The sequence below is a fragment of the Thalassophryne amazonica genome, chromosome 5 (assembly GCF_902500255.1).
Source record: "Thalassophryne amazonica chromosome 5, fThaAma1.1, whole genome shotgun sequence".
NCBI lineage: Eukaryota > Metazoa > Chordata > Actinopteri > Batrachoidiformes > Batrachoididae > Thalassophryne > Thalassophryne amazonica.
In genome coordinates, this window is record NC_047107.1 from 126,107,003 (window position 1) to 126,126,241 (window position 19,239).

The 19,239-nt window shown below is 45.4% G+C and overlaps 1 protein-coding gene across 1 annotated transcript; it reads left to right on the forward strand.

Moving 5' to 3' along the window:
* Positions 1 to 226: 226 nt before the first annotated feature.
* LOC117509899 (fucosyltransferase 7) lies at positions 227 to 14,088 on the forward strand. Its single transcript, XM_034169519.1, has 2 exons — positions 227 to 288; positions 12,995 to 14,088. The coding sequence occupies exon 2, from the start codon at positions 13,042 to 13,044 to the stop codon at positions 14,086 to 14,088; it is 1,047 nt and encodes a 348-aa protein (XP_034025410.1). The 5' UTR covers positions 227 to 288; positions 12,995 to 13,041.
* The last annotated feature ends 5,151 nt before the right edge of the window (positions 14,089 to 19,239 follow it).

The window sequence follows — 19,239 nt, forward strand, 5'->3', positions numbered from 1 at the left end:
TCAATAGCACCTTTAGAAATATATTTACTGAGAGAAATGGTGACATGTTCACTACTTATTATATCTGATGAATAATCAAAATAAATGGAGCATCAGCCATCACGCCTTGATAATCTGTGTGCATATGTCTGTGTGCACGTGTGAAGCTTTGCGGAACGAATGAGTCAAGCTGTGAAGAGGCAGGACTTCCTACATATTTTTATATGTGTGTATATATATATATATATATATATGCGAGAAGGACAAACTCCCACAGGGCAGCAGACGACCCCGTGCCATAACAGCCAGGTACGTGCGAACGCCGCTTTGAAAATGTACAGATATGATGCTGTTGTCATAGTAATTTATATTCTACAGAAGAAAATATGGGCTCAGGTTGGTGGAAGCTGACAAAAGAAAAAAAAACAAACAAAACCAAAACAGGAAAATTGATGCACTTGTGCAAAACAACGCTGTTCTTAAATCGCTGGTGAAATTTTGAATCTTTATTTTGTTCATTCTTCTTCTTCTTCTGACTTGCATGACTTCATTCTACAAGCATTTTTTATGATTTGGGGTGTGTGTGTGTGGGGGGGGGGGGGGGGGCTTTAAATGTTCCCATTTCTGCTCTTGAGGGTTTTTTTTTTTTTTTGCAGTGATTATGATGAAATTCTAGCACAGAGCTCACAGTGAAAGCAGAAGTTAGGAAACTCTGAAAGGATGACGTTGCCCATAAAAACACCCTTTTCAGAGACAATCTGGAGGACTGGGTCAGATTACCCACCTCTCTTTGCACTGTTAACCCCCCATTAGTTGATCCAACTTGAACGGTTTGAAGAAACTTAATGTTAAGTCTAATCATTTATAGCATATCAACAGTTGTTTAAATTAAAGCTACAGTGTGTCAGATTTAGGGGCGTTTACATGACGCTTAAACAGATCATTGGCATTTGATTGGTGGATTGTCTGCCACGTGACATTCATTATTGGTTCTGTTTTCTGTTAATTTTTGACACGTATCACTCTGTTAAACACCTCCATTAGCTCTTTGTTAAAATGCGTTCATGATAAAGGGAAGCTAAATCCATTAGCCGCAGTGTTCGTGGGGACATCTTTTGCGATTTTTCACTGTTTTGAAGAAAGCCGACGTGTACTTCCACACACACCATCACTGAGCTCCTCAGCGGCACAGGCTAAGCTTAGTGTTGTATCGGTGGCTAGCCTGTATGGTGTAACTAACTGCTAACTGCGCTTAGATGGCTCTGTGCACCACTGCTGTTAGCTTCCTGCTGTAAGAAGAAACATCTGTGTCAAATGAGGCAGCTCTATTTGTCACACACACAAAAAAAAATCTTCCATTTGTGCAGTGGAAAGAATATTTTCATATGTTGACAGATGGAACATACCATTTTAACTTGGCTTTATCTTGTTGAATGTACGGTCCATCTTTTAACTCATGGGAAATATTCTTCCCGTTCCCTTCAATATTGGTATTTTATATAACCAGGGGTGTTGGGAAGGTGTCGTAGCACGGACCCACAACAGGGGGCGCAAATGAACGGACAATGAGTAAGCCAAAAGGTAACAATTTAATGTTGTGATAATACACAACGAAATGTACAGTAATTTGCACAGTCAATAAACACCAGGTGATGTGTGGGCAGGCTCGAAGATAGAAGACCCCTGACGAGAGAGAAGCCGCGTCCCATACGGCTTCCACCACCAACGGTCTGAAGAACACCGGAGCCGCCAAGTCCCGAGTCCCCAGGTGGCCTCTGTCTTCGGCTGTCGACCCTGGTACTGCTGGCAGAAAGCAGAGATATGATGTGTGAGTGTGAGTCCGCACACTCAGTAATTCACAGTCCAAACACAGTTAGGAGGGAGCTCCTCCACCTCCAATCACACACACTCGTGCAGCTCCTGGTCAACCACTTATCTGGGTTGGGATGTGAGGCGAAGCCGTCGCTGTCACACCAAACGCCAATCCTCCAGATAAGGCAACACTCCAGGAAAACGGCTGCAATAGAAGTACAGGTTAAACACACACAGTGTTTGTCAGCAGAGAAAATTACCTTGTTACTGGTAGTCGATTTCTCGGCGAGGAGGTGGAGTTGCAGTCCGGCTTTTATGGTGGTGATGATGATGAACGAGTGACAGCTGGTGCAGGGGATGAATGACAGCTGTCACTTCTTCTGGGTCTGGCGCCCTCTCGTGCTTGGAGCCCGCACTCCAAGCAGGGCGCCCTCTGGTGGTGGTGGGCCAGCAGTACCTCATCTTCAGTGGCCCACACAACAAGGGGTGCACATTTTTAGCACGCACAAGCACCATGAGTACCAGTTATGTGCATGCCTGTATATAACGGCTGAAGGGATCCTTGTCATTTGATTAGTGCTTTGCATGTCACATGACATGAATTTATTCATCCCATTTGTGTTGTATTGCTTTTAGAGTATGGCTTGGTTCCATTTAGAGTGCAAATTTGGTTCCATACGTTTGGTACCATTGCACTCTACACACATACACATGCGTGCACATGATCGCGCGCACACATGTACGTGCGCACCCACACATGCTTGTGCATGCACATGCATGCATGCCCACACATGTACGTGCACGCATGCACACACAGAACAATCCACTGTGCTGCCTGGAGGCTGTTAGCAGGAAGAGAGAAGAAAATCTGGACACATTTCTGACGTGATTTTTTTTTTCGCTGCACTGAGGAGATACACAGTCTTTTTTTGGTAGTACACGCACACACAAGCACTGACCAGGTTGCGTGTGTGTGCATGCGCGCGGGGGGACAACGACTCTCCCGAGACATAATTTGATTGAGCTAACTGACGCTGCTAATTCTTGTAAGATACACACACACACACAACAAATCCACTGTGCTGTCTGTTAGCAGGAAGAGAGAAAGTAAAGATGGACTCATTTCTGCCGTGACTAGTGTGGAGATATAATCTCTCCACCTAGTCCTGGGTCTTACATGGGGTCTCTTCCCAGATGCACGTGTCTGGAACACCTCCCTAGGGAGGCACCCAGGGAGCATCCTTACCAGATGCCCGAACCACCTAAGCTGGCTCCTTTCAACGTGAAAGAGCAGCAGCTCTACTCCGAGCTCCCCACGGATGACCGAGCTTCTCACCCTATCTCTAAGGGAGACACCAGCCACACTCCTAAGGAAGCCCATTTCGGCTGCTTGTACCCGTGATCTAGTTCTTTCGTTCATGACCCAACTCTCATGGCCATAGGTGAGTGTAGGAACGAAGACTGACCAGCACATTGAGATTTTCACCTTTTGGCTCAGCTCCCTTTTCATCACAACAGTACGGTAGAGCGAATGCAATACCGCCCCTGCTGTGCCGAGTTCCCCCGAGGCACTTGAACTCCTTCACTTGAACTCCTTCACTTGGGGCATCACAGGCTGATAAAGCCAACAGGACCACATCATCTGCAAAAAGCAGTGATGAGACTCTGAGTCTACCAAATTGGAAACCCTCCTCCCTCTGGCTACACCTCAATATCCTGTCCATGAATATCACAAGCAGAATTCGTGACAAGGCGCAGCCCTGGCAGAGGCCAACTCACACCGGAAACGAGTCTGACTGACTACCCAGCACCTGAACACAGCTCTCACTTTGTGAGTACAGAGATTGGATGGCCGTGAGAAGGGACCCCTCACTCCATACTCCTGCAGCACCTCCAACAATATCTCGCAGGGTACGTGATCATAAGCCTTTTCCAAGTCCACAAAACACATGTAGACTGGATGGGCATACTCCCAGGCACCCTCCAGGATTCTTGTGAGAGTGAAGATCTGGTTGGTTGTTCCACGGCCAGGACGGAACACGCATTGTTCCTCTTCAATCAGAGGTTCGACAATCAGCTAAACCCTCCTTTAAAGCACCCTGCAGCAGACTTTACCATGGAGGCTGAGTAGTGTGATGCCCCTGTAATTGGCACACACTCCTTGGTCCCCTTTTTTAAATATGGGGACTACCACCCCACTTTGCCACTCCTTAGGCACTGTCCCAGACCTCAATTCAATGTGAAGAGATGTCTTATCCAAGACAGTCCCTGTGGAGTTGTTTGACTACCTCAGTGATTTCCACCAGGGAGACTGATGATAATCCTCCATCAGCTTCCAGCTCTGCCCCTACTATAGAAGGCGCTCTGGTCTGATGCAGGAGTTCCTCAAAGTGTTCCTTCCAGTGGCGAATTACATGCTCAGTTGAGGTCAACAGAGTCCCATCCTTACTGTAGACAGCTTGGATGGTTCCTCGTTTTCCCCTCCTGAGGTGCCTCATGGTCCACTAGAAGCACCTTGGTGTTGCCCGAAAGTCCTTCTCCATTGTTGCTCCAAACTCCTCCCACACCCACTGCTTTGCCTCCCTTACAGCAGAGACTGATGCCCTTTGGGCTTGTCAGTACCTTGCCTCCTGAGTCCTCAGAGATAACATATCTGTTGGGAAAGTGTAGTGACACGGACCCACAACAGGGGGCGCAAATGAACGGTCAATAGATGAGCCAAAATATAACAATTTAATGTTGTGAATGTGCACAACGAACATACAGGCAATCTCAGAATATCACAACAGTCAATACACAAAGGTGACGTGTGGGCAGGCTCGAGGATAGAAGACGTCTGTCCTGAGGAGAGCCGGAACCACACGATTTCCGCCGCCCCAGAACCTGGTGAATACTGGAGCCGCCAAGTCCCGAATTCCCAGGTGATCACTGTCCCCGACTGTCGGATCTGGTACTGCTGGCGAAGAACAAAGACAGTCAAGTGTGGGTGTGTGTACACCCAGTAACAATAACGGTGGGAATGCCACCTCCACCTCTCACTCAATAACTTGCAGAGTACTGAAGATTCCTCAGGGAAAAGAGTGCCTTCTAGCGCTCTCTCAGCTTCCACTGACAGCGGTACCGGTACTCCTGCAAACACTCACAATATACAATGAAGTATGATATCTCGGCAACGAGGTGGAGATGACGCCTGGTCTTTATGGAGTGAGATGATGTTGAGTAGATGGGTGACAGCTGTCAAGAGGTAATGAGCGACAGCTGTCACCCCCGGCTGTGTCCATGGCGGCAGCGCCCTCTCGTGCCTGAAGCCCGCACTTCAGGCAGAGCGCCCACTGGTGGTGGGCCAGCAGTACCTCCTCTTCTGGCGGCCCACACACAACAATATCTGGGAAGGACTCCTTCTTCAGTCGGACAGTTGCCTGAAAGTTCTTCTCCATTGTTGCTCCAAACTCCTCCCACACCCACTGCTTTGCCTCCCTCGCAGCAGAGACTGATGCCCTTTGGGCCTGTCAGTACCTTGACTCCGGAGTCCTCAGAGATAACATATCCGGGAAGGACTCCTTCTTCAGTCGGACAGCTTCCCTGACCACTGGTGTCCACCACAGTGTTCGAGGGTTGCCACCCCTTGAGGCACCAAAGACCTTCCGGCCATAGCTCCCACTGCGGCTTCAGCAATGGAAGCTTTGAACATTGCCCTGTACGACTGCAACAGAAGCTTTGTTCATATTGCTGGTAGTAAGTCAAGCCTGTTTCCAGTGCACGTCGGCCTTTGGGGCTGCCCTTTGTCACCGGTTCTGTTCATTACCTTTATGGACAGAATTTCGATGCACAATCAGGGAACCACAGAATCTCATCTCTGCTATTTGCGGATGATGTGGTTCTGTTGGCGTCGTCAAATCAGGACGTTCAGTGTGCACTGGAATGGTTTGCAGCCGAGTGTGAAGCGTCCGGGATGAAAATCAGCACCTCCAAATCCAAAGCCATGGTTCGCGACTGGAAAAATGTGCTTTGCCCTCTTCAGGTCGGTGGAGTGGCCTTGCCTCAAGTGGAGGAGTTTATGTATCTCGGAGTCTTGTTCACGAGAGAGGGACGGATGGAGCGTGAGATCGACAGACGGATCTGTGCAGCATCTGCAGTGATGCGGTTGCTGTATCGGACCGTCGTGGTGAAGAGAGAGATGAACAGGGGGCAAGGCTCTTGATTTACAGATCAATCTACGTTCCGACCGTCACCTATGGTCATGACCAAAAGAACAAGATTGCGAGTACAAGCGGCCGAGATGAGTTCCCTCCTCCGGGTGGCTGGGCGCTCCCTTAGAGATAGGTTGAGGAGCTCAGTCACTGGGGAGGAGCTTGGAGTCGAGCCGCTGCTCCTCCACATCGAAAGGAGCCAGCTGAGGTGGCTCAGGTATCTTTTTTGGATGCCCCCTGGACACCTTGCTAGAGAGGTGTTCCGGGCACGTCCCATCAGGAGGAGGCCCCGGGGAAGACCCACAACACACTGGAGGGACTACGTCTCGCAGCTGGGAATGAGAATGCCTCGGGGTTCCCCCGGAGGAGCTGGGGGAGGTGTGTGTGGATCAGGAGGTCTGGGCGGCTTTGCTTGAGCTGCTGCCCCCACGACACGACCTCGGATGAACCGGAAGAAAATGGATGGATGGATGGATGGATGGATGGATGGATGGATGGATGGATGGATGGATGCTTTGCTATTCCCCAGCTCCTGGTTTCTAATGCAGGCTAACAACTTTGAGGACAAGAGAAGATCTTATTTTTCTTCTTCTTCTTTTGGCTGCTCCCATTAGGGGTCACCACAGCAGATCAATCATTTCCTTCTCACCCTATCCTCTGAATCTTCCTCTGTCACACCAACCACCTGCATGTCTTCCCTCAGCATATCCATACACCTCTTCTTTGGCCTCCCTCTTTTCCTCCTGCCTGGTGGCTCCATCCTTAGCATCCTTTTCCTTGCACATGTCTAAACCATCTCAGTCTTGCTTCTCTGATCACAATGTCATCTGCAAACATCATAGTCCATGGAGACTCCTGTCTGATCTCATCAGTCACCCTGTCCATCACCATTGTGAACAAGATAGGACTCAGAGCTGATCCTTGATGTAATCCCGCCTGCAGTCTGTCATTCCTACTGCACATCTCACCACTGCCACACTATTCTTGTATATGTCCTGCACTACCCTAACATACTTCTCTGCCACTCCAGACTTCCTCATACAATAGCACAACTCTTCTCTTGGTACCCTTATGCCTCTGTAGTTACTGCACCTCTGGACATCACCCTTGTTCTTAAAAATAAGAACCAGCACACTTCATCGTCACTCCTCAGGCATCCTCTCACTTTCCAAGATTTTATTAAACAATCTGGTTACAAACTCTACTGCCATCTCTCCCAGACAGTTTCATGCCGCCACTGGAATGTCATCTGGATCCGGTATGGAAATTCAATTCTTAGTCTGCATGGCTGGGTTGGCTTGTTTTACACCGGATGCATTTCCTGATGCAACCCTCCTCATTTATCCGGGCTTGGCATAAGGATAAATCCTTGTTGCCAAAGAAGAAAAGCAATGTGTAGGGAAATAAAATTCTGACCACCAAAGGCAGAATGCAATCTACAACCTCACCACTAGATGGCACTAAATCCTACACAGTCTAGCTTTCAGCAAACCTCCGTATTGTTCAAAATGTGTAGAAATAAAAATGAACCATTACAGGAACTCATCTTTTTTTTTCTTCAAATCAAGGGAAGGGCACTTGAATATTATTGGCAAGTCACTGAACATGTCAATGAGTCTTCATGAATATGAATTAAGGAAGTAAGACACTGAGACACTCATGTGCACAGTGCAACTTTTATGGCCCCTTCACACAGAATATGAATGTGGTCGAATTGCGCATGAATTGCGCATGAAGCAGGAATCGTATGCAATCCATGTAAAATCAAAGCTGCTTCCAACACCTCGTACACCTGTTGCTACAGCTTGACAGAGAGTGCCCTGTGAGAACCCATTCGATCCCTCTCATGGCAGGTGTTGGCCAAATTTCATGTGACACACACATGAACATCTACACCGTTCACTTGGCACTTGGAAAATGTGTGGCCATTCGTGCTCTCAGCACAAAAACAGTCAGCAGACAATCACTTTGGAGATGGTGGTGAAATTTGTCTAAGTGCCCCCACAACTACATGTGGCGTGCCAGAGTGTCGGCTCCCCCACAACATGTGTGCATGTGGTTCATGCCTCCCCGCAGGCAAGGCGCCTCTGATCTGATCACAGAGTGACACCTTGGTCTGCGTGCTGAATGGACGGGGGCACAGCTGTTGAGATATCTCTGGTCCTGGATGTCACAGCTGCAGCACACGTACCGTGTATGACGGACACGTGTGTGTGTGCGCTTGCTGTCCTAACATGGAAATACATAAAAAAAAATATCACTTATGTGACGGGCTGAAGAAACGGACCACCAGTTCATGTGGACACACAGCAGGCAATCTGAATGTCACATCTGTCTGACAGGACACATGTGTCCCGTGAGCGGCGCAGGACTATATTATGACAAGCCAACAGTACGACAAATACGCCACTTTCAGTCATGTATCAGCAGAAATACGCCGTAACAAACGTCGTTTGGTCAGTTATCATGGTGCTGTTTTCTCTTTTTTTTTAAAATACGTTTATCTGCTTATTGAGTTTAGCAATTTCATGCTCCTGTTACAAGACAGTGATTGTAGAGCAGTGGTAAAGTTTCTGTCAGGTAATCAGAGCTTTTGTAAATTGCAGATTCAAATCCCGTGAGTGGCATTTATTTTTCAATTAACCAGGGTCATGTAACCACAGGGTTCTGTATTGCATCTCTTTTTATTTATTATTTATATCAACCCAGTGATATTCACTAATTATACAGCTGGTTTTTATTTTATTGTTCTCCACATCAATGGCGTGATGTAGTGCACCACGTCCCAGTTGTTGGCACTGTGTTCCTGCTCGCACAACACCGTCACATGCACTGCACCGTCATGTGCACAACACTGCTGCAGCAAGATTGATCACGCCTGCCCGTCAGCTTGATATTTTCATGGTTTGCTCATACAAGTTGTTCCGCTGTGATTCGCCCTGATTTGTACTTATTCGTACTATGTGTGAAGGGGCCCCAACCTGCTGGATCACCAGGTATGCCACCTTCACGTTGGAGTCAAGGAGGGAAGGATTTTCGGAAAAACAAGATGTTAAATTTCAGCTGCAGTTTTCAAAAGGGTGTATGGACAACTCGGGCCAAGATCCGGTCCATTTTTAATGTACTAAAACCTTTGTTGGTTCCACTATGAAGCTGAAGCCGGTGATGCAGCTGACAAACGCACACTTTCTCCAGGTGCAGAAGCCCGTGACTTCATTAGAGATGTCATGAGTGTCTCACCGGCTTCCCTCATCTGGCTGGTGGTTCAATTCCCATTTGGCTGTCCAAATATCCTTGAGTGAGTGAGTGAGTGAGTGAGTGAGTGAGTGAGTGAGTGAGTGAGAGGAGAAGCACAAACCTCTTAAAGTGAACAGATTGTAAGCATCAGTGTTCTTGCATTTCTTGCTTCCCAAGAACTTTCAAAAACATTTTATTAGATCAAACACAGTTTGTTATGTGGGCCGCTGAAGAGGAGGTACTGCTGGCCCACCACCACCAGAGGGCGCCCTGCTTGGAGTGCAGGCTCCAAGCATGAGAGGGCGCCAGACCCAGAGGAAGTGACAGCTGTCACTCATCGCACCAGCTGTCACTCATCTACACCACTACATAAGCCGGACTGCAACTCCACCTCCTCGCCGGGAAATCGACTACTGAAGAGGTAATTTCTCTGCTGACACATACGTTGTATAATAATCTGAACTTCTGTTGCAGCCGTTTTCCTGGTGGTTTTCCTTGTCTGTGGGATTGGCGTTTGGTGTGACAGCGACGGCTTCGCCTCACACTCCAAACCAGATAAGTGGTTAACCAGGAGCTGCATGAGTGTGTGATTGGAGGTGGAGGTGCTCCCTCCTAACTGTGTACAGACTGTGGATTACTGAGTGTGCGGACTCACACTCATTCATCTTGTCTCTGCTTTCTGCCAGCAGTACCAGAGTCGACAGCCGAAGACAGAGGCCACCTGGGGACTCGGGACTTGGTGGCTCCGGTGTTCTTCAGACCGTTGGTGGTGGAAGCCGTGTGGGACGCGGCTTCTCTCTCGTCGGGGGTCTTCTATCTTCGAGCCTGCCCACACGTCACCTGGTGTCAATTGACTTTACAATTTCTGTGTATTTAGTTGTGTATTATCACAACATTAAATTGTTACTTTTTGGCTTATTCATTGTCCGTTCATTTGCGCCCCCTGTTGTGGGTCCGTGCTACGACACCTTCCCAACACAGTTTTGTAGAATTCCATGATGATATTTAAGCAACATTAAAGCCGTGGTCACAACCCGCCGTACTTGCACGTGCGTGCAGTCTACTTGCAAAAACGTGCGCTAAATATGGAGATCCGTACGTCGTAAGTATTGCCTCAGTACGAATTTAGGAGCACGCAGACAGACCGTAGAGGTTTTAGTGCATGCAGAACTTTCGCTGCGGTCAGGCTGCGGATTCACCAGCAGTACAGATGATGCACGTTGTGAGTACTGCCTCAGTACGGATTCAAAGCAGCACATTTTCATTCAATTACTATTGAATTAAGCAAATCCGTACGAAGGCAGTAGGCTACTTACCACATACTATGGAATTAAATTATAGGTATCAGATCTTGAAGCTTGTGATACTTGGTAGCATCTGCTGTTAATGCTACAAACTCAAAACAATAAGAAATATACTCAAAACCTGGATTAATCTTTTTAGTCGCATAGCACTACTATTATTCTGAACACTACTGTATTTAAATTAGAATTAAGTTGAAATTTAAAAAGCTGGTAATCAAGTGTGTTGTGAATATATTCCTCTATCAGTGTTTCACACCTTGTGTGACTTTTCACTAACAGGCTGGACATGCTCATGCATTGCCGACGCCGAAAAACACCTGCCGCTCCGGTCCCGCTCATAACACACATCAAAAGAAAAGCCGACCCCACACACACACACTGCTTTATTGTCAACTCTCTTTATCGTTACACTCCTAGAGACATGCATTGAACGTACTCACTCCCTTCTCTTGCTACTGCCTCCGTACGTTTTCACAAAAACGTAGTGGCTGTGGCATCTGCAGAAAACGTACAGCGAAAAAAAAAAAAACGCACGGTGGGTTGTGACCGGTGCTTTACTGACAAAACCTGAGAATATGCAGTTAAATTTATTTAAAATTTATGTGCACAAATTGTTAAGATTTTTTAAAGCAAATTTGAAATTACATCCGGTGTCACTTTAAACAGAGTAATATAAACTCTGTCATATTGCTTTATAATGAAGGAGGTACTGATCTCACTTCATTAAGGTTTAAACATTTTTGTTTCATTTATGTCGTTTTGTAAATACTTCTTTTCACTGTGATGTTAAAGGGTATAATTTTAGAAATTTTATTTTTGTGATGTTTGAATTTTTTTTTAATAAACTGACATCACAAATACAACCCCTGGCAAAAATTATGGAATCACCGGCCTCGGAGGATGTTCATTCAGTTGTTTAATTTTGTAGAAAAAAAGCAGATCACAGACATGACACAAAACTAAAGTTATTTCAAATGGCAACTTTCTGGCTTTAAGAAACACTATAAGAAATCAGGAAAAAAAATTGTGGCAGTCAGTAACGGTTACTTTTTAGACCAAGCAGAGGGAAAAAAATATGGAATCACTCAATTCTGAGGAAAAAATTATGGAATCACCCTGTAAATTTTCATCCCCAAAACTAACACCTGCATCAAATCAGATATGCTCGTTAGTCTGCATCTAAAAAGGAGTTATCACACCTTGGAGAGCTGTTGCACCAAGTGGACTGACATGAATCATGGCTCCAACATGAGAGATGTCAATTGAAACAAAGGAGAGGATTATCAAACTCTTAAAATAGGGTAAATCATCACGCAATGTTGCAAAAGATGTTGGTTGTTCACAGTCAGCTGTGTCTAAACTCTGGACCAAATACAAACAACATGGGAAGGATGTTAAAGGCAAACATACTGGTAGACCAAGGAAGACATCAAAGCGTCAAGACAGAAAACTTAAAGCAATATGTCTCAAAAATCAAAAATGCACAACAAAACAAATGAGGAATGAATGGGAGGAAACTGGAGTCAACGTCTGTGACAACGTCGTGGACTGTGGATGACTGGATGAAAGTCATATTCAGTGATGAATCTCGAATCTGCATTGGGCAAGGTGATGATGCTGGAACTTTTGTTTGGTGCCGTTCCAATGAGATTTATAAAGATGACTGCCTGAAGAGAACATGTAAATTTCCACAGTCATTGATGATATGGGGCTGCATGTCAGGTAAAGGCACTGGGGAGATGGCTGTCATTACATCATCAATAAATGCACACGTTGATATTTTGGACACTTTTCTTATCCCATCAATTGAAAGGATGTTTGGGGATGATGAAATCATTTTTCAAGATGATAATGCATCTTTCCATAGAGCAAAAACTGTGAAAACATTCCTTGCAAAAAGACACATAGGGTCAATGTCATGGCCTGCAAATAGTCCGGATCTTAATCCAATTGAAAATCTTTGGTGGAAGTTGAAGAAAATGGTCCATGACAAGGCTCCAACCTGCAAAGCTGATCTGGCAACAGCAATCAGAGAAAGTTGGAGCCAGATTGATGAAGAGTACTGTTTGTCACTCATTAAGTCCATGCCTCAGAGACTGCAAGCTGTTATAAAAGCCAGAGGTGGTGCAACAAAATACTAGTGATGTGTTGGAGCGTTCTTTTGTTTTTCATGATTCCATCATTTTTTCCTCAGAATTGAGTGATTCCATATTTTTTCCCTCTGCTTGGTCTAAAAAAGTAACTGTTACTGACTGCCACAATTATTTTTCCTGATTTCTTATAGTGTTTCTTAAAGCCAGAAAGTTACCATTTGAAATGACTTTAGTTTTGTGTCATGTCTGTGATCTGCTTTTTTCTACAAAATTAAACAACTGAATGAACATCCTCCGAGGCCAGTGATTCCATAATTTTTGCCAGGGGTTGTATTAAATGTACAAATCCTATTGTATATTTCTAACAAATGTTTTACAGCTGCAGGACTTTCTCACCACTCTGTCCACGTTTGACCTGGAACACAGATGACAGCATTTGGCTCCCGAGTTTTGCTCCTTGCCCCCATCCTCCTCCTCCTCTGCTTGTCCTCCTTCGTGCTTTACGCCGGCTTCCTGGAGCAGACGTTTTCCCCCAACAAACCTCCAACTGATGCTCCTCAGAGGAACATCACCATCCTCCTCTGGCACTGGCCTTTCGGTCGCTCCTACGGGCTCAGTGGAGACAAATGCCTGGAGATGTACAACATCAGCCATTGCTTCCTCACGGACAATAGATTGGCCTTCTCCGCCGCTGACGTGGTGGTGTTCCACCATACTGAGCTGAGCAGAGGATGGTCCTCACTCCCTGTGCACCTGACCCGTCCTCCATCTCAGCACTGGGTGTGGTTGTCCTTGGAGCCTCCTGTCAATAACATGAACCTCATCCGTTTCAACGGCTTCTTCAACTGGACTATGACCTACAGACGGGATGCAGACATACCCGTCCCGTATGGTCTGACCCTGCCGGGAGGTGAAGGTCACCATTATACGCCTCCTGAAAATCGCTCCTGCCTCATCAGCTGGGTAGTGAGCAGATACCTGCCGGACCAGGCTCGGGCCAGAGTCTACCAGAGTCTGAAGAAACACGTCCACATCGAGGTGTATGGTAAGTGGAGCAACAAGCCGCTGTCACACAACAACCTGTTACCCACCATCAGCCGCTGCCTCTTTTATTTAGCGTTTGAGAACTCGGAGGCGACGGATTACATCACTGAAAAGCTCTGGAGGAACTCTTTCCAAGCAGGGGTGGTTCCAGTGGTTCTAGGCCCCAGCAGAACCACCTATGAGGCCCTGGCTCCACCTGGATCCTTCATCCACGTGGCTGATTTCAAAAGCACGGCGCACCTGGCTGCGTACTTGAAAAGTTTGTCTTCAGACAGACAGGCGTATGAGGCGTATCTTCACTGGCACCGCACCCACAAAATCAAAACCTACACAGACTGGAGAGAGAGGCTGTGCCAGATCTGTGTCCGATACCCCACATTACCGCCCAACAAGGTGTACGAGGACCTGCAGGGTTGGGTTTACCGTTAGCGACCAGCCTGTGATCAGCTGACTGATGCTGATGTTGTGTCGTTCAGTCAGCCGTGAAAATTTGGTAACTAATGAGGAAGTGCAGCACACAGGAACATCTGTAAAACAGCTGGTTTGTGTTGTTTTGCACAGTGGGGTGGAAAAATGGACGTGTGGGCGTGTTTAACCATAAATGAAATTCTTACAAAAAAAAACAAAAACAACAACAAATAAAATCCCCAGAGTAGCATTTGTTGATGAAATGTTGCCAGATTGATAGTAAAGATCAAAGATGAGCAGCAAGAAATCCCTTTTAATTCACTTTATATGTTATTTTATGGAGTTGTTTTCCTTCAAGTCACAACATTTACAGCTCAGGTTGCTGAAATCTTTATCATCAGTCTGTTTCCTCCTTCAACACTGAACATGCGAGTAAAAAGGTCACAGGTTCACTGCAAAACAAAACAGCAGTAAAATCTTGCCAAGTTGATTCCATCAACTCAACACTTATTATGACACACAGTCACATATAAGAAATAACATTTCAGGATGATATAAAGACTTCTTTTTAGATCATTTTTAAGTGGATAAAGTCTTGACATCATCATGTTTTGAATCATATCTGAGAAGAAATTAGCTTTGTTTTTTTTTTTGTTTTTTTTAAAGATGCTATTTGTTTAAAAAAAGAATTAAAAACACTTCTTAATGTTGTTAAAATTAAGCTCAAAATCAATCAATCAATCAACTTTTTTCTTATATAGCGCCAAATCACAACAAACAGTTGCCCCAAGGCGCTCCACATTGCAAGGCAAGGCCATACAATAATTATGAAAAACCCCAACGGTCAAAACGACCCCCTATGAGCAAGCACTTGGCCACAGTGGGAAGGAAAAACTCCCTTTTAACAGGAAGAAACCTCCAGCAGAACCAGGCTCAGGGAGGGGCAGTCTTCTGCTGAGACTGGTTGGGGCTGAGGGAGAGAACCAGGAAAAAGAGATCGATCACTAATGATTAAATGCAGAGTGATGCATACGGAGCAAAAAGAGAAAGAAACAGTGCATCATGGGAACCCCCCCACAGTCTACGTCTAAAGCAACATAACCAAGGGATGGTCCAGGGTCACCCGATCCAGCCCTAACTATAAGCCTTAGCGAAAAGGAAAGTTTTAAGCCTAATCTTAAAAGTAGAGAGGGTGTCTGTCTCCCTGATCTGAATTGGGAGCTGGTTCCACAGGAGAGGAGCCTGAAAGCTGAAGGCTCTGCCTCCCATTCTACTCTTACAAACCCTAGGAACTACAAGTAAGCCTGCAGTCTGAGAGCGAAGCGCTCTATTGGGGTGATATGGTACTACGAGATCCCTAAGATAAGATGGGACCTGATTATTCAAAACCTTATAAGTAAGAAGAAGAATTTTAAATTCTATTCTAGAATTAACAGGAAGCCAATGAAGAGAGGCCAATATGGGTGAGATATGCTCTCTCCTTCTAGTCCCCGTCAGTACTCTAGCTGCAGCATTTTGAATTAACTGAAGGCTTTTGTTATGTGTCGGACGCAGCTCGGAGAACCGACCAGCGTTTGAAGGACCCAGTATGAAATAAGCAGAGCACGGTACAAAGGCTAACTGAATTTAATACATAACAGTGATACAAAACAACAGAAGAGTGTGCGGTCTGGCGTGGTGGTGATACGGTGCGCTCCCAGCAGCGCTAACGGTCCGGAGCCAGAAGCCGTTCGGACCCAAGGACCCCGCCGACACCCCCCAGGTGGCCGCAACAAACCGAGTCTGTGAAAGAAGGAACCATTATGTGAGTCCACACTCTACACACAGAGAGACCACTCAAAGGTGTACATAAACAGCAAACACTTCCTGGCTTAATTACTAATCAGCTTCCCAACCTGCAGGCATGGAACATCCAGTTCACAAAACTCCACTGCAGTGGAAGCCGATACATGACTAACGTACAGCTCAATATAATAAGGTGTGAGGGACACCACATTTACTGACTGTATAAACGTTAGTCACAAAATCTAACAGGAAGCCAATGAAGAGAGGCCAACACGGGTGAGATATACTCTCTCCTGCTAGTCCCCGTCAGTACTCTAGCTGCAGCATTCTGAACCAACTGAAGGCTTTTTAGGGAACTTTTAGGACTGAAGTGTCTGACTCCGTGGTATAACTCACAAACTCGTAGCTTAAAGCAGATAACCCGTAAGTTGGAGAGGAAATGGCGTCTCACTAATTTAGAAGATCTTCACTTAGCCTGGAAAAAGAGTTTGTTGCTCTATAAGAAAGCCCTTCGTGAAGCTAGGACATCTTTCTACTCATCACTAATTGAAGAAAATAAGAACAACCCCAGGTTTCTTTTCAGCACTGTAGCCAGGCTGACAAAGAGTCAGAGCTCTATTGAGCTGAGTATTCCATTAACTTTAACTAGTAATGACTTCATGACTTTCTTTGTGTTGGGTATTTTCTCCTCCAAACATTTTTAAAACCTTTAACAAGACAAACAGAGTCAAGAAACACCAGTGAGACAGAAAGTCAAATTTTACGCGCGGAGTGCGGCCAGGCTGTACACCAAGGCTACACTAAAGTCTGGCCTGCTTTTCCGCTCTTTTTATTAAGAGACGCCCTCATCACATAAACAAAAAACTTGTCCTAAGGGTGGGGGTGATGACGCAAGACAAGTTTCTTCCCGTAACATAAACGCATACGTCAATAAGTGCAGCTGTAAGGAAGGACATTTTCTTTTACACAGGTCAGCACATCTCGTTCGTCTGTTGCAGTTATCAGCTGTTCTGCATCTGCCTGAAGTGTCCTGTCCTTCACACTCCTTCACACTAAGCACCACATCACAACAGTCAAAACGTTCTCTTACTCCCAGTCGTTAAGAGGCTGCGAAAACAAAGTTATATTATAATAATAAGTACATCCAGCCCTTCATTCCCAGCTCAGATTGACCCCAGAGTGCTAAAACAAAATTGAATTCTCAGGCTTGGTTAAGACAGGTGCAAAACAGCACAACACCGTTCTCATGAGAAAGAAGACGAAGGTACAAATGTTTAACAGTGATAACATATATATATATATATATATATAAAATCCTTAACATTTCCCACCTGTTTATCACCTGTTAAACATACAGTAGGCATCACCCAGCTTAGTTAGTTAGTTTATTAACTTAATCTATTCTGTCCACGTTTTTATTAATTGAACACCACCAACAGATGGAAGATTCGAATCCAGCTGCTATTTGATCAACCAGTTTATACTCGTCAGGCACTCCTCTGGGGACTCCTATTGCGTCAATATATGTTGGATTTCCTACTCCTTTCCAATCTCTTTTTACTCTATGTCTGGCTATGCCTTTCTGCCAATCCTCAGGAATAAGAGAGGCTGCATATGTCGTAACGTCTTCAGGGGTCATGGGTAACAATAATGATATTAATGCACAATAACCTGACACATTTCGTGGCAGTCTGTCAAAGATTCTGTTATCACCACACCACCACCATACATCACTCCTACTGACTGGTATAAATGAACTGTTTTTTCTGTATTATTCGACTACACCACTTGTCTTATTACTTTTTCAGCTAAAGCTTCATAGGCTAAGAGTGTGTTAACTCATCACGTCAACAGTTCAAGCTTGAACTGGAGTTGTGAGCTTTTCAATATCATCATAATTCTCAGTACAGTCATTACAGTTTTCTCCACTAAGGTCTGTTTCAATGCTTGATATTTTGGCATAGTTTGTTGGAAGGCCAGATTACACTGTACAAATGTATTTGACACCATTTTGCCAACCATTGTTTTGATATAAGGGATCACACAACACATGCAAAGTCCAATCAGAATTAGGACTATAATAACTGGTGTCACCATTTTCAATAGTAACTGCCAACATGGTCCTGAAGTCAACCAGGACCAGGGATTCCACCGGTTCACGGCTAGGGTGTCTTTATGCATTGCATCACGAAGTTTATTCAGCTCTTCCAATGCGTCCTGCATATCCACTGAATGAATGGAGTCTGGGATGAAAGTACAGCATGTTGTGTTCAGCAGAACACAAACTCCTCCCTGTGAACCAGTAAGCAAGTCTAAAACCATGCGATTTTGCATCACCATGGTACGTAAAGCATCTATTTCAGTGTTTTGAGCTGCTACTATTTTTTTAGTTACATTCATGAACAGACCCAATCGATAATTCAGAGTTTCAATCATTAATGAATTTTTTCCCACTCCTATCCAGGGGAACAATGAATGTGCTATTTTATCTCCTACAGACCACAATTTTTTGGTCCTTTAGTACATCCGAGCCCCACATGTGATCATGTGGTAACACATCTGGGTATATCAATCTCCTCCGTCTGGTGCTGCCATTCTTCTCTGTGGAGGTCCTACCACATATGTATGGTCAGTCACCTGGGTAGGTGCACACACACCACCCCAATTTGGTGGGAGACTCATGTACAGTCTGGAACCATAAAGCCAATAGATGTCATCATACACCGGAGTACCATTTATAGGTGGTAGCAAAAACTTACTAACATAAGCACATGATTCATCCGTTCCCCATGGACAGGAGCCTGTATAATTACATCCCCGTCCAATGTGATGAAGATAAGTACCATCCACATATTATGTTTTGGTTAGGCTTAAATTATTTGATAAAACATACGTTTGGGTACACAGACGTTTCTTAATTTTACCTACATTTTTATTCCCTGTCCCGTAAAAGCAAATTGGGAATGGCCGTTGTGATGACAATTTAACGTGATGATATTTTTGCATTTCCCTTCAGTCTAGTCAATGGAGCAGCACTTGGGCACGCTTGTACGTCCTCTGTTGAAATCCCTATCATATAAGTGGTTGCACTGAGGCAAGTGGTGTTACATCTTATCAGATTTGCTGAGAACTGTTGCCCCCGAAATACAGTTTGATTATGCATCCGTATGATAAGACATTCTGTCACCCTAGCAGGGTACGGTTTAGCCGTCAGAGCTGGGTGTGTTGAGGATATAGGTATCTGTGAACAAACATAACAATTAGTAACGTAATTCCATTCCACCAGGCCAGGAATCCGAGGAGCACGAAACACACTAAGATCACAACGCAACCGGCTGCCCTACCAACAGTCCGGCAGCGGCGGCGCTGAGCACGCCGCTCCGGGGT